Source organism: Juglans regia, chromosome 9, assembly GCF_001411555.2.
Source record: "Juglans regia cultivar Chandler chromosome 9, Walnut 2.0, whole genome shotgun sequence".
Taxonomy (NCBI): domain Eukaryota; kingdom Viridiplantae; phylum Streptophyta; class Magnoliopsida; order Fagales; family Juglandaceae; genus Juglans; species Juglans regia.
This window is the reverse complement of record NC_049909.1, coordinates 12722429-12741253: the sequence shown is the minus strand read 5'-3', so window position 1 is coordinate 12741253 and position 18825 is coordinate 12722429. Positions and strand designations below refer to the sequence as shown.

At 35.5% G+C, this 18825-nt stretch overlaps 2 protein-coding genes across 3 annotated transcripts; one reads left to right on the top strand and one right to left on the bottom strand.

The window, feature by feature from the left end:
- The first annotated feature begins 294 nt into the window (after window positions 1-294).
- LOC118349478 (probable small nuclear ribonucleoprotein F) lies at window positions 295-6942 on the top strand. Its single transcript, XM_035694209.1, has 5 exons — window positions 295-417; window positions 1075-1162; window positions 1257-1294; window positions 4925-4989; window positions 6597-6942. The coding sequence occupies exons 1-5, from the start codon at window positions 415-417 to the stop codon at window positions 6664-6666; spliced, it is 264 nt and encodes an 87-aa protein (XP_035550102.1). The 5' UTR covers window positions 295-414; the 3' UTR covers window positions 6667-6942.
- A 1011-nt stretch (window positions 6943-7953) lies between these two features.
- LOC108984468 (tryptophan aminotransferase-related protein 2-like) lies at window positions 7954-13664 on the bottom strand. Of its 2 annotated transcripts, none has more exons than XM_035694206.1 (5): window positions 12507-13594; window positions 10558-10861; window positions 9073-9353; window positions 8387-8691; window positions 7954-8278 (listed from the first exon to the last, which is right to left on the bottom strand). In XM_035694206.1, exons 1-5 carry the CDS (start codon window positions 12752-12754, stop codon window positions 8094-8096), a joined length of 1323 nt encoding a protein of 440 aa, XP_035550099.1. In that variant the 5' UTR covers window positions 12755-13594; the 3' UTR covers window positions 7954-8093. The 2 variants fall into 2 exon arrangements, with proteins under 2 accessions (XP_035550099.1, XP_035550100.1); XM_035694207.1 differs by having other exon boundaries at window positions 8056-8278; window positions 13470-13664.
- Between the last annotated feature and the right edge of the window lie 5161 nt (window positions 13665-18825).

The following is an 18825-nucleotide window of genomic DNA, read 5'->3' as shown; positions in this document are numbered from 1 at the left end:
AGTTTTTTTTTTTTTTTTGGTTGTATAGTTGGGCTGAAAATACAGGAAAAATTCTAAACATAAGTCTCATAACCTGTACACCTATTTAAAAATATGTTATTTTATTTTTGTTAATCACATAATGAAAATGATTCCAGACATGTTTATAAGTATAAAAGGATAAAAAAATAAAATGATATATTTTTAAATAAATGTATAGAATATGAGACTTATAGGTAGCACTGCTCAAAAATACAAATAAATATTATAATGTAATTTAGGGCTTTTTATATGTTTGACCCGTTCTGCCCTTACTGAGCCACAAAAACGTGGTGATCCCTCCCCAGCTCCAAAAAAAAGTCATAGCTGTTGGTTGGTCACTGCCGTCTCTCTCGCAGTCTCTCCCTTTTTCTAGTGTCAAATCGTACTTCAGCAATGGTAAGATTCGCAAACTAGGGATCTATATTTCCTTGTAGCTGTTCTCGCTTAAATGATTGGTTTCATTTTGGGTCGGTATGGGGGTTTTTGGGTTCCTGGGTTGGAGAAGAAAGGAGAATTGTGTCCTGGTTTGAATGCATTCTTTGGTGCATGGCTGTTTTTTGGTTTTGTTTGGCTCCTGGGAAAATGGTGATAGAGAAAGAAAATGCATGTTGAATATTATCAGATGCGTTTGAATCTGTTATTTGGTATATCATAAAGGTGGAACCTTTTGTACACGAATGTTTTGTGGTTTTGTTTGAACGCTGGGTTTGGCTATTCTTGGTTGGTGATCAAGAATATTATATTGTATCGCAACAAATACAGTTAATGTTCACTTGATTTACTGCTTACTCTTTTGATTTAAATCTTCAACCAGTTTCATGAACAAAATGTTGATCTATGACTGGTACACTTCCTTTGCTTCCGCCATTATTATTTTAAAACAGCACATATTGGGGTTGGTCACTGCCGTCTCTCTCGCAGTCTCTCCCTCAATTACAGCCCTAGTCTACTACATTAATTTTTTTTTCTAGTTTTATTATATTTTTTTGTGTTTGAGAATATCACAGTTCAAATATAAATTATTTACTTAATTTTCCTGTTTTTATATTGCAGAGCATACCGGTTAACCCGAAACCTTTCTTGAACAATTTGACTGGGAAGCCTGTCATTGTGAAACTGAAGTGGGGAATGGAGTACAAAGGTCGGTGCTTCTTACAACTTGCTAAACTCAAAAGATTTTGGTGATGCATATACCTAATGCGTTTTAAATCTCTTTTAATTTGGTGGCCAATCAGGTTTTCTTGCTTCAGTGGATTCATACATGAACTTGCAGGTGTTTCTTTATAGTTTTTATTTTTTTGTTCCATATGCCCACCTCATGTTTGTTGCAATTTGATTGTTTTTTACACGTACTTTGTCCAAATTTGAGTGAGTAGTATATTATCGCTTTGACACATGCAGGATGGGATCTTGTGTGTATTCATTGTGGTGATAAACAATGGAATGATATTAGTAGAAGTAAGAAGAAATTGTTCTGCATAGTTGGGATAAGGCTGCTCATTTTGATACCATGTGAAATTTTGAAGTCACAAAATGAAAGTTTATGGATGTTGCTTGAATTAGAAATAAACCTTGAGGATCAATAAATTTTCTTACTTGTCAAATAAAAAAAATAAAAAAATAGAAATAACCCTTCTATCATCATGGTTGTGTTTTACATTGCCTGGAAAACTTATCAAAAAAAATGATAAAGAAGTGTTAAAACTAGATGTATAAACTTCTCTTTCTATGCTTGGATTTCTACTCTGCATGTTGAATTGCCCTCTAAATATATATTGCCAAATGTCGTTTTAAGTGCTATTTACATTTATCTTTTTGCATTGATCATGGGCAGATACAATATTTAAAAAATAATTGTACATAAAACTCAACATACTTCCTTCACTCTTCACCAATTATGGGAGACAATAAGGCAAGCCAGTGAGAAGTTAGACCCTCCCACTTTTCCCAACTTGCTTTGAGTTTCCACTTAACTCCCCAAGCACTAGGGGTATTTCCCACTAATTCAGCCATCTTTTCCTTTATACTTTTCTTCACTTCCCTCAGTCCAAGTACAATGCAAGAGTTTCTCGTGAACTTTAAGATAGTTTTTTTAAATTTTAGAAAACCAAATTATATCATAACCCCATAAAATTCAATATTTATGTTCTTGCTCATGTGCAACATCTTATTTGGTCAGGTCTTTCATGGTTTTTGAGGATTAAACTATTTCGAGTCTACGGTGTCAAGACAGTTTCTGATTAATCGTTTATTTCATGAGTCATGGTTAGTTTGTAATCAAATTCTGATCTCATTTCATGAGTTACATTGACTTGCTTTACTTTGGGGAGGCGTGTTTTTGTCCCAATAGGGCTTAGTGTGTATATTGGATAGGTTTCTAATTTCTCCTTATTGGGCGATGTTCATTAGGGCCTCTCTATTATGGCTAGGTGTTTTCTCTTGTATACACCCAGTGTACTTGGTTACGCCTGTTGACCTTAATACATTTTTTTTTTTTGATAAGGTGATATTAATACATTTGTACTAAAAAAATAATAATACTTGTGAAGAAAGGGTTTTTGGTTATTGAGTTGAGGCTAGAAATTCGTGGGAGTTTCTAAGTGTCTTCTATTTATTTTCTTTGAGTTTAATTAGATTCTTAGTTTGTTAGTCAATTCGGAGACTTAGGAGACGTTTGGATTCGAAAATGACTTGAGATGAGTTGAGATGGATTGTGAATAGTAATGAGATGAGTTGTGAATAGTAGTGAGATTTGTGAGTTAAAATTGCTGAATAGTAATGAATAGTAGTGAGATGAGTTGAGATGAGCTGAGATGTCCTACGAATCCAAACATCTCCTTAATTCTTGTAAACTAAGGACAACTTAAAGAATTTCTTAGATATACATGCTTCAAAATTTGAGAGACTTAAAGACATTTTAGGCTATTGTGTCTAGAGTGTTGTTTTCCTTCTCTCTCTTATTTGTCTTCTACTGTGTTATTGTTCAGGTCACTTTTTCACACACATTTACATGGTGAAATCATCTCTCATCTTCCTTTAATGATCCCATATTTAGATCATTTATCTTAAACCCCTTTAAAATCTATAACCTTGAAATTTTCATAATGTTTAGCACCAAATAATCCTAATTGCCCAAGACCCTTCACCAGTTAATTCTTGTAGTCAGTTTGTTTGATTTCCATGGCCTTATTACACTCAAATCCTCCATATTAAACCATAAACTTCCTACAAATTCTAAAACCATCTACTTCAAATAATAAACCCTCAAAAATTATATTTTCTTTCCACACTAAAGCATAGGACGAGCACACAAGGCAGGTTGTCACTAATTTTTCCTGCTTCACATAATCTTAAGGATTGAGATGAGATTTACGATTTGGATTATGGATCTTATATGAACCTCAATACGGATTACCTATAAAAAAAGAAGCCTCAATAAGGATTAATTGGAAATTGAATTAGAAATAAAACCCCTAGGGGTTGGCTCAAGTGGTAAACGCCTTGGGCTTGGGGGTATGCTCTTCCAGGTCTAAGGTTTAAATCTCATTGGGTGCAAACAATCTCTAAGGGCCATTGGACAAAGAGAGTTTCCCCTTGAATTACCCGAGCTGCACTTGCGGGAAACTTTTTGCCGAGGGCCTGTGGACCCCCGGGATTAGTCGAGACACTGTTCCTGGACACCCAGTGCCAATAAAAAGAAGAATTATAAATAAAGTTTTTCGTTTATAATTCACAATTTTGTCTTGTGCAGCCCATCATGTTTGAATAGGACTATAATCAAATCAAGCCGAGCCGAGCCGATCTTTGAGTTGTCAAGATTGGCTCGACTCAAAATACTTGAGCTCGAGCCTGAGTTTGAGATTTTTATTTATTTTTTGTTCAAGCTCGACTCGGTAAGCTAAACTCTCAACTCGAGCTTGTCCCACAAACGATTAAGCTGAGCTAGAGCTCAAATTGTTTATTTTTTTATTTTTTAAATAAGATTTAATAATTAATAAATTAGATAAATAAAAAAATAAAAAATCTAATATTGAATTTGTACAACTTAGAACCTCTATTGAATTATAAGATTTTAAAAATTTATAAATAATTAATATCTAACTAGTTGATATTTATCCATAATAACAATATATTATATGCCTACATATATTATTAATACATATACATAATATCATGTGGTTCCCACATACTAGTATATAAAATTATTAAATCTTATCGACTAATTATTGTACAAATTAAAAAATGTAGCTATGAAGCATATTCAATATATAGACATAAGTAATTGGGTTACACTATATATTTAATTAGAAAAGTGCTAAGCTAATTAGAAAAGTGCTATGCTTACATTATTAGCTAATACATATATATTCATAGGTGTATGTATATATTTATCAATATATGCATGAGCTTTAATTGAGTCGACTCGAACATAATCGAGCGGGCCTTAACGAGGCTTAGTTGAGTCGAGTCGAGTTTTGTCGGGTATGTGTCATTTACTAATCGAGCGGGTATTTGCTTTCACAGGTAAGTTTTTTTTTTTTTTTTCACGAGTCGAGTTCAATTCGAGTTTAACCGGGCGAGTACTGAGCGGGCTATCGATTAGACTGGTTCATTTACAGCCCTGCCCTATGTTTGAACCATTGTAACAGTGTGAGTAAGAATAAAACTAAAATTAGAAATCCAATTATTTTCTTATAAATGCAGGACATTAATGCTGAAATGTGCTTCAAACAACATCATAATGTGTGAACTCTGAAATCTTATATACTTGGCTACTTTCACCCTCATATGAGTACATATCTAAATGTCTGTTGTTTAACGTGATGCCTATTGAATTTAGTGGCTGCTAATGACCCTGTTTTTTGTGTGGGGAAAAAAAGCTTATATGACATCTTTCTTGCAGCTAGCTAACACTGAGGAGTATATTGATGGGCAATTCACTGGAAATCTGGGAGAGATTTTGATCAGGTAACTTCTCCAATTGTTAGAGTTTCTTGGTTATGGTTTTTGTTGGAATACAACTTGTATGGAAGTTCCTCTTTTTTTTAATCAATGTTTCCAAGCAGAATCTCATCACATATATTATATATGATAATTCAACAATATATGAGATGTGAATCTCCTTTTGGTTTGACTGGAGAATGTATAATTTTAATGGTCTTCAAATGAGGTTGGATGGTATAAATTCATTTAAAAGCATGCTTTATTTATTCCATAATATCAACAACAACCCATGAGAGTAGAGAAGTGTCGCTGGCATAACTGGCGTTGGTTTTGTTTTAACGTGAAAAAACTAGATGTCTGCTTTCTCTTGTTAATTGAGTTAGTGTGGGTTAGTTTATGCTTATTTGCATCACCATGTACTAGACCCGATGCAATTGGTCTCCTATTCCTTTAAACCCATAAACTCTTACTTCAATTTGACAGACAATCCTAGAATGTATTTAGGTGTTCTTTTGTATACTTCCTGTATGCACGGGCTATGCCTATTTCATTTGTATCAATAAAATTTACCTCTTATAAAAAATAAATTTGACAGAGAATGTGGACTTCAACAAACGTAGGGTTGTGGGTTTTATTTTGGTGTATGGGTTCTTATTTTTAGGGTTAATTTCTTAGTTATTTTTGGTTCAGAATATTTCTGAATTTTCAGTCTTAGGAATTTAGGAGTCTTTTGGTTTTTCCAGAAAATTTGTTTATTTGTCAAGTTAGTTGTCATCGTCCTAGTAGGTTAAATAAGAAGTGTCAGCAAATCCATATAAAAGAAAATTTTGACACTCAGATGTACATCAGGGGCTCTGATACAGAATCTGATGTAGGACTGCCACACACAGATATTTCTAGGTTTGATTGATGGGAAACCATAGGGGAAGATTCAGGCTTCAAAGTTATAAAGCTTGTTAGAAAGAAGTAGAGGGCTTCTTACTTAAATCAGGCTTGAAAGATTGAATTGTACTGATTTAACAGCTGGGAAACAAAACTTTTGGGCTTGTTGGGATTGAAGATTTTCCTGACAGCAGAGATTTTTGTAGGAATTAGGGTTGTTTGGATTAGGACTCAGATTAAATTATGGTGTAAAAATATGATTATGTTTTGGAGCAGAGCTCAAGCAGTTGAGAAAAGTAGGGTATCCGTATCTTAGCTGACTGGAGGCTATAGAAACTTCCGAACTGTAGTAGATATGGTGTTGTGGGTTTCAAGTCTGCTGCATTTTTGGAACCGTAGCAGATATGTAAGATAATGAAAATCACCTTTGCGTTTACTTGTGAATTTTCCCTTCTATTGTTTCTTTGTGGTTTGCAGCCAATCTTAAATCTTAATGCACACCAACTATACAAGAGAACCCATAAACTGAATTACATTCACTGGAAATAGAAATGATTCTTTTACTCTACTGGTATGCACCAAATAGTCCAGTGCTTGTAAATGTTGAATTCCTATGGAAAAGAGAATCAAGAGAGGATCTGTGATCACCATGAATAACAGCTGTGGAAGTAGACAGGAAAGCAGTTCTTTAATTTAATTGATTTTCTACATTGCCTTCACTGAATCTTGTAATGTTTTTCCATCTGCAGATGTAACAATGTTCTCTATCTTCGTGGGGTACCAGAGGATGAAGAAATTGAAGAAGCTGATAGAGAGTAAGAGGCACTTAAAAGCTGTTCAGTAATGAGCCTAAGAAAGGCTCCAGTATGTTATTTTGTTTCCTTTGAGCCATAGGGCCTAAGCTGTATTTTGTATCCTATCTAGAGGTCTTCTGGATGTTCCATGGCACATGCTAACCATGACTTGAAGGACCCTCATGGATGTATCCAGTAGACGATGCTAAGGTGAGAGTAGTTGGATGCTCCACAGAAATAGCACACTTTGTGGACTAGCCCTTTGACTTGAAATGAACCTAGATTTCTTCCTTTTCATTTACTGATTTCATCACAATGCAAACCTTATATAGTTCTAAACTCCCAACAAAATGGCAAAATGGCCTAAAGAGTGTGTTCTCTTGGTAATAAATCGCAAGTCTGAGGGAGCCTGGATCAAAGATGTGGTTTATAATAGTTTGCCATAGGAGTGGAGTCAGACTCAGTGGTCCACCTGTAAGTGTAGTGCAAAAGTTTTATATAGTTTTGTTACATACAAGTCAATATGCAAACACCATTTATCGGGGAGACTCGTTACAATTATAAAAATGTCAAACCGCCAATACTTTTTTATGCTGGCTGATATGGTAAGTTTCCACATTAATATCGGATTTAGTATTGTTAATAATCATTAGGATTACATTTAGTGCAAAAATGAATAGGTAATTTTATATACAATCGTGAAGTGCGTAAATGCCGACCTTGATAGAGTGGAGTTTACTATTAAAAAATTAATTTTTTTTATGTGGGTTTTATGTTTTATTCACTTTTTTTAAAACGATTACGGGATGGTTGCATAATTTACAGTTGTAAATATCTTTTCTATAATAGACCTAACTATTTTTCAAAGGAATTGCAATTATTTTTCTCCTTTTAATTTGTTGTGTGTGTGTATATATTGTATCAAGCACTAAGTCAACATGATCCACAATTACTAAATTAGAAATTATTAATAGACAAGGGTGTAAACTGGCAAAGTTCTAATGAAAATAGTAAATAATCAAATTCTGTTGGTTTTTATTTGAATTCGAGTCTAGTTTGATTATTTATGACCACCAATATTCATTTATTTTCAAATAAATTCAAATTTATTCATTAACGGGTTTTATAAGTATCTTCCAAACAATTTATACATGCATATAGAAAAAAATTTCATTTCCTTCTAATTTTTAAACACTTTTGTAAAATTAAAAATAATATTATAACACAATAAAAATGAAATTATTCGCTATATCGTTTAATAATCTATTAATTTGGGAAACTTCTCTAATAAAGTTATATAAATGTGGTCGAATTTTGACTAAACTGATTCCGATATATATATATATATATATATAAATATAATGTACATGAATTGCTCATTATTTAACCCACCCACCCCCATCCCCACCCCCTCTTCCCTTTTTTCTTCCCAAATTTCCTCCTGCTTAGGGGTCATATGTGGATCGCGGACAGCCTTTTCACAAGAAGATGGAAATTGTCATCTCGATCAAGCATGCTTATCCTTACGTACTCTGTTCCAACCCCAAAGTGCTTCCCTCCTCGTGTGAAGATCTTGTGGCCTTGTAAGAAGCTTTCGCAGTCCTCTATATCTCTCTCACATTTCATCCAGGCGAAAGCTGCCAAGGAATAGAAAAGAATATGAGTGCAACTCTATGATATCAACCAATTTTTATTTTTATTTTTTGACATTCATCAATCTAATCACTTGGTGGGTGGTGTATTACCAGGTTGAGACTCCGAGACCCGGTTCAAAAAGGTGCAGAATCCAGGACGAAATTCGGGCAGACTGAAACTTCCGCTGTGTTCCACTGCCTCTCTCAACAGCTTCCACCTCTCTGACATGAGGTTGTAGCTGAACTCAAAGAAGGATTCACCTTCTGCAGAGCTGCCAGCACGTTCTGAACTATCAGAAATGACTTCGAGAATCTTAGCAGCCCGGAGCTGTGAATCCTTGGATACGCCTATAGTGTTGAGCTCAATGAATTTGGTCATCCTACTCGCTATCTCTCGGTCCTTAACAAGAGCCCAACTGGAAAATGTAGAAATGAAAAGTTCAGACGTAGAATCAATTCAACACAGTTTTATACAATCATCATCCAGAACTTTAAGCAACCACTAAGTAATAAAACCACTAGATATGAAGTTCATATTCTTATGTCAACATGGTTAAAAATAGTTTTTATTCCTAATAAATGCAGCAGTTAAAACATTATTCTATTCCATTGCCAATTTATGAGGACAAGTTTGCAACATGGTTAAGAATAATTTGTTACCGAAGAAGTCTGAAAAAAAAAAATTGTTACCAGAAAAGTGTTTCATGTGACTCAGAATTTCAGACAATAGATCTGGTGGAAACCAAATACAGATAAATAATTTGCTACAGCAGAAGTGTTTCATATGGTTGGCTTACCCAATCCGCATCCCTGCATGACCGGTGCTCTTCGAGACGGTGAACAGCATTAGATCATGGTCTGCGGGTGAAGATATTGGAGTATACTGTGGCCAGTAGTAGGCAAGATCGTGAACCAATATACCCTCACTTCTATTGACCACAGATCTCCTAATATGACCATCAGGGTTGTTGGGGGAAGTGACAAGTTCTATATAAGCCCCCTCTTTATTGAAGCTCCGCGCATCTCCCATCCATTTGTATAGGCCTGACTTGAGGCAATCCGTCATAGATGGGTAGGACTGCAAGTAATTTGTGAAGCCAATCATAAATGTTTCATGGGCAGAGTCCACAAATTAATTCTTTCAGGTTTTTTTTTTTTTTTTTTTGTTTAGGAAAAAGAAATAGTTCACTATTTTTTAACTATCCTGACACACAGATCTTTCACCAATGCAGGATACCAATCAAGAAGTCTAGATCTTTAGCAAATTACAGAAAGCCCTCTTCTTAAATATTCGATAGTTCAGTAGAGAGAGACTGGTTATGATTATCAGTGTTTCAGTAGCTCTAAGCCACTGAATCTAAAAATCAATTGCATCATAGAGAGAGAAGATAGTAAACAAAGACGTGTGTGTAAAATGCTATATGAGGTCAACAGGTCAGGAAAACAAGGCAGTCTAACTAAGACTATTGTTTACAGTTTAGTCTAAAGTCAACGAGTTTATTTATTGTCTCCTATTGGGAAACAAAACTGAAAACGTTATGGACTTGATCATGTCATATCGTGTAATTCTATGTAGGTGAAATACAAACATGAGCATCATCAAAAAAATTGATACTAGTAAAATGTTCCTTACTGACATCAAATGCTTTAATAAGTATAGAGCAGACAGTGCACATGATGGAACACATCAAACCCTATAGACAAATTTATTATGCAATAGAGTTCTTATTTTCCTTGAAATTCATGACGGGTAGTTTGACTCACAAGTTCAAGTACAAACAGTATCTGAAAGTACAAACAGTATTTGAACAAGCATTTCCAAGCTGATTTTCAAGAATATTTTTCACTACCTTGTTTGGCACATGCAAATATGCAGTCTCCATGTGCTTGAGGGCTATTTGAATTCGGTTGGGTTGAGTCATGTGTCAGCATGCATTAGTGCAAGCATGACAAATAGAGAACAGAAGGGGAAGGTATATGAAGTCTAGGATCAGCATATTAATTAAGAGGTGAAAACTTTGGTAGTGCAGAAGAAACAAATGGGATGCTACTACTAATATTTCCGGCACTATCTTGGACAGGGTCAACCACATAATGATATTATTCCATTACGGTAAATGGTTTGAAAAAAGAAACATAAGCATGCGCACTTTGTAAAGTGATTAAATTAATCACATTTACACAACGTCGGAATAACCCTTGTTTGATGGATTCTCTAACAATCAAATTACAAAATAGCTAGAATTTAAGCATGACTATTAAATTAACAATATAGAACTCACCGAATAGTAGGGGGCTTCAGATACCACACTTACTGGTTCAGTTAAATCATGTGCAGATAAAGCATATAGAGCAGCTAAATAAAGCTGGGATGAACCTGTACCAACAACAATGTGACGACCTTCTGTCACAGCATTTCCCACAGCTTTATGTACCCTTTCTACCTCTTTGGCAAACTTGGGCTCTAAAAACCAGCAAATGTTGGTCACATCAGAAAAGTAGCTAATATGCTGCCATCCCGGGATCACCACCGTGGCTTTGTCACCCATTTGTCGCCAGTATTTTTCAAACATGGTTGGATCACCGCTATTGAATAACATTACAAAATTAGCATCTTAAATACAGTGTTGGTTCAATCATATTTAGCAAGTTATTGTGCTTTGGGTAACAGTATATTATCATGTTGCAAATGAGAAAATTATTAATATTTAATACAGCACAAGTTTTCCAGCATATATCTTGAGTATTTATTGTACTTAGTGTCCCCCCACTCCACCATCTAAATCTTTGAATAGTCCAATAATAGACAGTCCACTAATACTATTGCAATAATATTTATTGTAATAGTATATTATATTAATAATTTGCCATAGAAATCATCTACTGTTCCCCTACCAATTTTATAGTACAAGTTTGCAAGGAAAAACTATAAAAGCATTATAATTGCAAGCTAAATCGTAAAATCTGTTAGGCCCAGGAAAAAAAATATGAGAAAAAGAGGGTCACTCCAAGGAGAGGGAGTAAAGACTGTGACAGCAATGGGATTCTACATTTGCATGGGGTAGGTATGTGAAAGCAGCATGGGTGGTCCCTGTCAATCACTAGGTATATGCATATGTTAGTAACAAAACAGGAACGTGTCGCAACATGTGGAGTAAGTAATAGGCAAAAACCAAGAGATGGGTTATATGATAATCAAAACACAGAACCAGCAAAGTGTTAGATCCAGGCAATCCCACCTTTTTCATATAGGACTACAAGGGAGCTTTTTAAAAGCCTGGGCGGCCAAAAAGTTGTTTTAGATTTCAGACAGCCCAGGAGCACTTTAGTCTTTTACATCAAACCAAAGGCCGAAAGGGGGTTTCTGAATGCTGCGTGCACAAAGCCACATGGCTCCCACAAGCATGCATCCTACTTCCAAGCCTCCTCAGTAGTGCTTTGTGCCCTACATGATATGCACCTTGGGGTTCTCTCCAACTTCCTATTAACTGTAAAAAGTTACTTGAGCTATTTGAGGTCCACAACAACTTGGGTACATAATGGTGTTGGTCAAATGTCAGTAAGCACCACACAACACCACCTATGGTGCAGCTTAGAATCTCACCAGCACCTCCCCCCCTCGACTTGGAAATAGAGAAATGACAAAAAGTAAATAAATAAAAAGAGACATCGAGTAGGTGCTTGGCTCTCCCCCACAGACTCTCAACATCCACCATGGAAAATCCCAACCAACACAAGGACCTGTCTTTGTCTACCGCTGGGAAGTCTAACTTCTGTACTGCGTAAGCCCTCCCCCCAACAGCACCATGGCAGTGGAACAATAAAAAATGGCCACGAAAATGAAAAATAACAATTACCCCCTGATGCTTCAGAAATATCACTGACATCACCTCATCTCAGACTTCCGACCCATCAAGGACCCCTTGGTTGTCTAACGGCCCTAGGCCAAAAAATTTCACTCGAGCAAAGCTGTTCTCTTTCTGCTCAGAGAGCCCTCACAGAGAAAACGATATTTTCAGAATCTCAAGGACCGGAAAAAGAAACAACTTTGCTGAGAAAACGGGTGGGGGAAGAAGGACTTCAGGAGGTAAATAGCCTGAGCCGGAGGTAAATGATATGGCAAGAACCAAATACCACAAAAGAGATTAGTGACAAATTTGGAAACTTTATGGAAAGTATTAAAGCATTAAAAAAATGGAGGAAAAAAAAAAAAAAACATTCTTGCACTAACCGGGCGAGATTGAGAATTTTCTCCCCGCCATCTTGAGTGTTAACTTGAGTAGTAGCTGCAGAGGACGAGGAAGTAGGCGACAATGCCAAACGCGTCTCCTGGACAGCTTGGCCTTTCTGAGTTTCGAGACTGAGCCAATGATGGCTCTGTTCCCTCTCGTACATAGTCCGTAGAATCAAGCTGACATTTAAAGCCAGAGATAACACGAACAAGTTCCTCATCGACAAAACACTAGTGATTAAAGCCATCGGATTAGAGGAAAACAGAGTATTGAAAGAAACCGTCAAGGAAAACAGAGTAATGAAAGAAATAGAGCACGAAAACAGAGTATTGAGTATACACTGCTATGAGAGCTTGTTTTGAGTGAATGCAAGGCAGTGAAGCCGGCTGGGGATTTATAGAGCCCGGATAGATGAAAACAAGAAAAAGAAAAAGAAAAAACCGGGATGACAACTGTATGGGAGAGAGTTTAATGCATGCAGAACAGGTTAGCGAGTATCTGATATGGATTCTCTGAGTTAAGTTACTGGTTCAAACACAGGAAACTGAAATTTGAAGCACTACTTACAAAAGTGAGAAACAGAAATAGTGGAAAAGAGCTTGGTGGTGGCTTTGGGACTTTGGAAGGACTCCGAAACCCTGAAAATTAACTAAAATATATTGAATCCTAGGGTTTCTAGAGCCCCTGTGCATGGAAATCTCAGGGGTCTACGTTTGAAATTTGATCTACCCTGTCAAGACCTCCATACAAATCTTCAGCTTTTTTCAATGGATGTTAGCTGAATGAATACCAAGTACCAGCATGATTTTCCAGAGCTTTCCAAGGAGATTCAGACAAAACTCACTAAATGAACAAGAGATTCAATCCTAAATCCTCATACATTGGCATACTTCAGTAAAAAATTAAAACCCAGAACTGTGGAGTTATGGAGAAGCTAAAATGTGCCGAGAGGGTCCGACAACCTCGAATTGGAATACCCTCCGACAGGAGATTTTCTCAGGAAACAAGAAATCCCGATAACACTTTCCGTGAAAATCGCCGCTTTCCGATGCCAGAAGAGTAGACCTCGAAGCAATACACTCCTACTCAGGCGTATGTTCATTCACTGTTCCATATTTATAACAGAAACCTATGCAATAAAGTACGAGAAAAATGCTGAATTTAAAATATATAATATATATATATATTTATATAAAAGAAGCTAATAGTTATTCCCTCTGCATCCTCCCAGTTTTGCAGCCTTGCTTTTCTTCTCCTTTCTCCTCTTTCCATTCACCTCTCTTTAAACTTTTTTTTTTCTTTTTGGGTTAATTTTATTTTCAACATTTTTGCTAAATCTGTGTCGCTTTTGAGTTGTCACTACTTGAGAGTTTTGATCTGGACTAGGAACTAAAAATGAAAGAAAGAGTGATTAATGAGAATTCAGAGAGAACAGGTTTTCTGGGAAACTAGTTTAGTTCCCAGGTAAGTGTTTTGCTACCTTAAATAATAAGTTGCAGTTCAACAAGTTGTTGCTTTTCTGGGTATCTCAGCAATAATTTGAGTTTTTACTTTTGGTCCATTGTTTCTTCTAAATCCCTCTATCTCCCTTCTTTATGGATTAATTTCTCATGTATCCTCACACTTCTGCTTCACTTAACAGAAGGGTGAAAGTGAAAGGCACAAATCCCAAATCCATTTCGAAACCCATCTCACTGTAGCATTTTGCCTATAAACCATCTGCAAATGTTTCTTTTATCAAGAAATTCTGTCAAAGCACATATTTTTCAAGGGAGCTTAATCACTCAATAAACTACAGATTTAATAAAAACACACCAGAAGAAACGGGTCCCTTCCAATTCCAAGTCTTGGACCAACAACTCGACGGTCAAGTCTTTTAATCCACTTATCGACATCCGCGAGAAACTTTTCAAATATTGTCCTCATCCCTGAAAACATCCCTTCAAGAAAATAAAAAACCTACTCAATGATGAAGTTTGTACATTCCAAATAAAAAATGGATTTAAAAAATATAAATATACAAAATCTCGCCTAAGAGTGTAGGATTCTTCTAAAATGGGATGCACAATTGACTAAAAAATATAGCATTTTATGTTTGGAGCAGTATCTTTTGTACAAAAAATATGAGACAAATCGGGAAAGAAGAAAATTAAAATCATTCAATTGGTAGATCATAAATAAATGAAAATGAAGTCGATTCACAAGTTACTAGCATAATTGACAATGATCTCTTTGAAAAAGAAATAGAAAAGGAAAATTTTCAATGAGATGTATAAGTCAAACACAGAACAAAGAATAATAATATGGTGGTTGGCTCCGTCCCATACTCATATTGTTCGACTTATATAGGTTTGTGGGGTTCAGCCTCCGCACCTTGGCAAGTGAAAATCTCCATTTTTATTGCTCCCACCTTTGATAGAAATGCTATGTACAATCGAAGGAGAAGGGAGGTAATCGATTAGAGTTCACTTTGAGAGAGAGAGAGGTTGAAGGAGAAGGAGGGGGGCATACGCGGGGATTGAAATATTCTCTAAACGGCGTGTTTAATAGAAATGATATTTGCAGTCGTGAGTGTATAAGCGCCGTCGCTTTGAAAAAAGCGAATAAATATAGGACCCACATGAAAAAAAAATTAATTTTTTAATCGTAGACCCCATTCTTTTTCAAAGCGACTGCACGGCGTTTGCGCTTTCCACGACTGTATGTAGCATTACTCCGTGTTTAATCTCTCCTCCCAAAACCAGAAAAGGCCACTTCTTCATTTATGAAACATGATCATGATCATTTCATTAAACTGACGTGGCCCATGATTGCACCACGGTTGCATAAGACGATTGCCTTTAGCTTTTTTCTTACTCCTTTTTTTTTGCTTTTCTCTCAACAAGTAGTCTTCATTAGAAACTTTAGAAACATTAAGGACAACTGTTCTTGGTGTTGAAAATTAAAAGTACAATTTAACAGTAGCAAATAGCTTAGATATGTGGATCTTTCCCATTATGTAATTCCAACAGACATTAGGGGAACCTATTCAAGGATATGCTACATAACATGTTGTTGGTTGCTGCCCATTGAGCAATGGAATGTATGCATCGATTCTGAGAACGATATAATTTTACTGTTGTCCACTCCTCAAAACTTCGCAGAAGGAATTGTGTGTCACTGATGATGCCCTCAATTATCCAATTAGTGTTCTCATGTGGTTGTTGCAAAGCTGCTATGACTTTTTGTAAATCTCCTTCTATGATAATCTTTTTTAGCTGCTTGAGTGTGCTTCTTGGACACCTATGAGTGTTGCCATAACTTCCCCTTGATGTGGATTACAGCTAGTTGAGAATTCTGTTACTACAAACTGGACTGATCCACCCTGCCAACTACTGTTGACGTGCTGCCATGTGGTATTACTGCCATGTCAAATGTGATTGAGAAATGCTCTTGTGATGGGAGGGACCATTCAGGGAGGTTGATCAGTGTTTTCCACTCCCATGCCTTGTTGTATAAGTGTTGAGGATTTGTGTCACAAATTGGTCGATGGGAGTTTTTGGACTCATGGATGCTCCAGTTTCTACAATACCACAAGGTGTCCATTGCAATGATTGCATACAGTTGGAAATTATGAGAATCTTCCATAATTTAATCCATAAAATATTAATCTATTTAATCAATCCAAAAATCTAAGTTCCTCCATGGCGACAATAAAGAAATTCCCAATAACATAAATTAGACATTCCCCAAAAACTTGAAAACATTCTCAACTCATCAAATCAAATACCCGAAAAATAAAATAGTTTACTAACTGCAACTCTCAAATAAGCATTTGTACCCTTAGACACTTATTCCACTACGATCATCACACCTTACTAAACTTTCTACTCTTATTCTCCAGCTGAACCAACAAAATTATCTGAAAAATAATTGGAGATAAGGGATTAGTTATCAACAACTCAGTAAGCAGAGGACATATACTAGTGTGTATACATGAGCATTTACAGAGTTCAGAATGCAGAACAAAAATATTTTATTTCAGAATGCAGAATTAGAATAATGTTTTCAAAATGCAGTGTCAGAACATGTTATCAAAAATATCAGAGCGAAAGTTCGAAAAATATTCATAATCAAAATCTCTTTAGCATAGCATAAACTGAAATATCACATCTTATCTTATCATATCAGAACAAATACCATGTTTAACCCCTGTGGTAGGGTTGTGCAAATCCCGATAGCTAACCGAGCAGAAACAGAATGTAAATCTTCCCCTTATTCATTCTTGGAACCCCGAGGTGCACATAGGAAAGACCACGCAGAAAACCACTTTGTTTCCAAAGTGGGTGCACCAAAAACAGAAAAGTTGTTACCAACCCGAACAGAGGCCACAGTTTTACACCCATGGTGAGGTCAGAACGGAACAGAAATAGAAATAGAATGTTATGCTAGAGGTTTTCAGAAATCACATCAGATCATATCAGAGTACAGAAAATCTTCAGAACAGAACAAAATCATTACACAACATAATTTATGCACAAAATTTTATATTCGCTATATTTTTCAAAGTTCAGGAACAAAATGTCAAAAATAAGCTTATGTCTACACCAGTCATGACAGAAAATAATTTCTTCTTAAACTGAATCTCATGAGTAATGCAGAACAAATAACTGAGGCAGTTCAAATTTCTCTTCAACATCAAATATGTATATTTTTCAAAAATAACCTCAGCTCATTTTAATTTAATGCAAAGTCTAGCATATGAACCCTGCTTACCTGAACTTCTTAACTTTTTCAGAATTCCTCAAAAATGTCAAACAATAATTAATCGTCACCTATAAAATAATCACATAATTCTCGTGAATTTCCAATTAACCTCATACTTCTATATTCAATCCTATGCTTCTAAAATAACCTATTAAAATTCTCAAAACTTAAAATTTCAAATCATCACTTTCTAAAATCATCACTGTTGATTTAATCACCAATTTTAGCCTCAACATCTTTCCTATGTAATGGAATCATTTCATACTGGCTCAAATCCACAAACAAGTTAAAGATAGGTTGACCCCTTTGGTATGCTTCTTGAGTATATGAATAATCGTCTTTTTCATCTTGTCCTTCTGTCTCAGGGATAACATCATTTATATTTCTTAGATAAAACTTTTGTACTACTCGCCATTTATTTCCTAACTCAGAATTACCTAAGTAGAATACTTGACATGCTTGGAAAGCAAAAATAAAAGAATTATATTCGTACTATTTTCTTGATATATTAATATTCAAAAAATATTCATTATCACGGACTTCCCTTCGAGAATTACTTAAATCCCACCAATCTCACTTAAACAGATACACCAGAAGCTCTCACAAACATCTCATTCTAATTATATCGAGATTCAACAATAACCTCATAGAAATCAATATTTTTTCCATCATGACTTCCTTCGACTAGGACATTACTATTTTTTGTTTTCCTATAGCGTTCTCGATCCATTGTGTGACTTCCCCGGAAAAACATGCAGAATATCGAGCAACACGTCTCAAGGGGCAACTCACCAATGCATACAGTTCATATAATATATCATTTGGATTACTCGCATGCATTTGTACAACCTATATATTGAATAAAGTATAAACATATAAAAATAAACAATCAATATATTTTTTTGGTAATCCAAACTCGCATCTGTAATGTTATTACCCGTTGTTCAAACCATTTCGGGAACTCCTTTTCATGTTTCTGGTTTATATCATTTACTCACAGTTATTTGAGCACGTCAATATAATCACTGAAACTGAAGATTACCAAATAATTTCTATTCTTATAATTTTTTAAGCAAATCACAATATTAATTAACAAATAATAACAAATTATTTCAAGTGGCTCTCTATCTCAGGACAATTGTTCCGTACGTACTACTGAGTTTTCTCAAACTCTCTTCCATACAAATCATAATCATGCGCTGCACCAAGTGGATGTATTTGTTGGGAAAAGATAGAGAACCCATTTCGTTGTCTTGCTTGGTCAACTTAAAAGTTTCTTTCCAGTCGACCAAATCTTGTATCAACTCCGTGAAAGTATTTGGAACAGGATGTATGTCACTTATCGTCAATATATGTTTCTGCAATTGATCCTTATGGATGAGCCTTGTTACCCACTGTGCATTTCAACTTCCAAATGAATCATTCAATGGGATGCATTCATCTATACTAGACTGGTCATGTAAGTCGAGCCTCATATAGCAAATGAACGCCTAAGTGAATCATGAATCGAAGATGGTGGGTAAATACTCTCCAGCTTACACAATATTATAGCAATTTTTCATTCTATACGAT

Excerpts from the sequence above, each read along its gene's own strand:
- LOC118349478 (XM_035694209.1), top strand. Across the intron at positions 1,163-1,256 it reads GTGGGGAATGGAGTACAAAG|GTTTTCTTGCTTCAGTGGAT; the intron begins GTCGGTGCTTCT and ends GTGGCCAATCAG. Across the intron at positions 1,295-4,924 it reads ATTCATACATGAACTTGCAG|CTAGCTAACACTGAGGAGTA; the intron begins GTGTTTCTTTAT and ends TCTTTCTTGCAG.
- LOC108984468 (XM_035694206.1), bottom strand. The coding sequence starts at position 12,754 with ATGGCTTTAATCACTAGTGTTTTGTCGATGAGGAACTTGTTCGTGTTA. Across the intron at positions 9,354-10,557 it reads CTGAAGCCCCCTACTATTCG|TCCTACCCATCTATGACGGA; the intron begins GTGAGTTCTATA and ends AATTACTTGCAG. Across the intron at positions 8,279-8,386 it reads GGTCTCGGAGTCTCAACCTG|CTTTCGCCTGGATGAAATGT; the intron begins GTAATACACCAC and ends ATTCCTTGGCAG.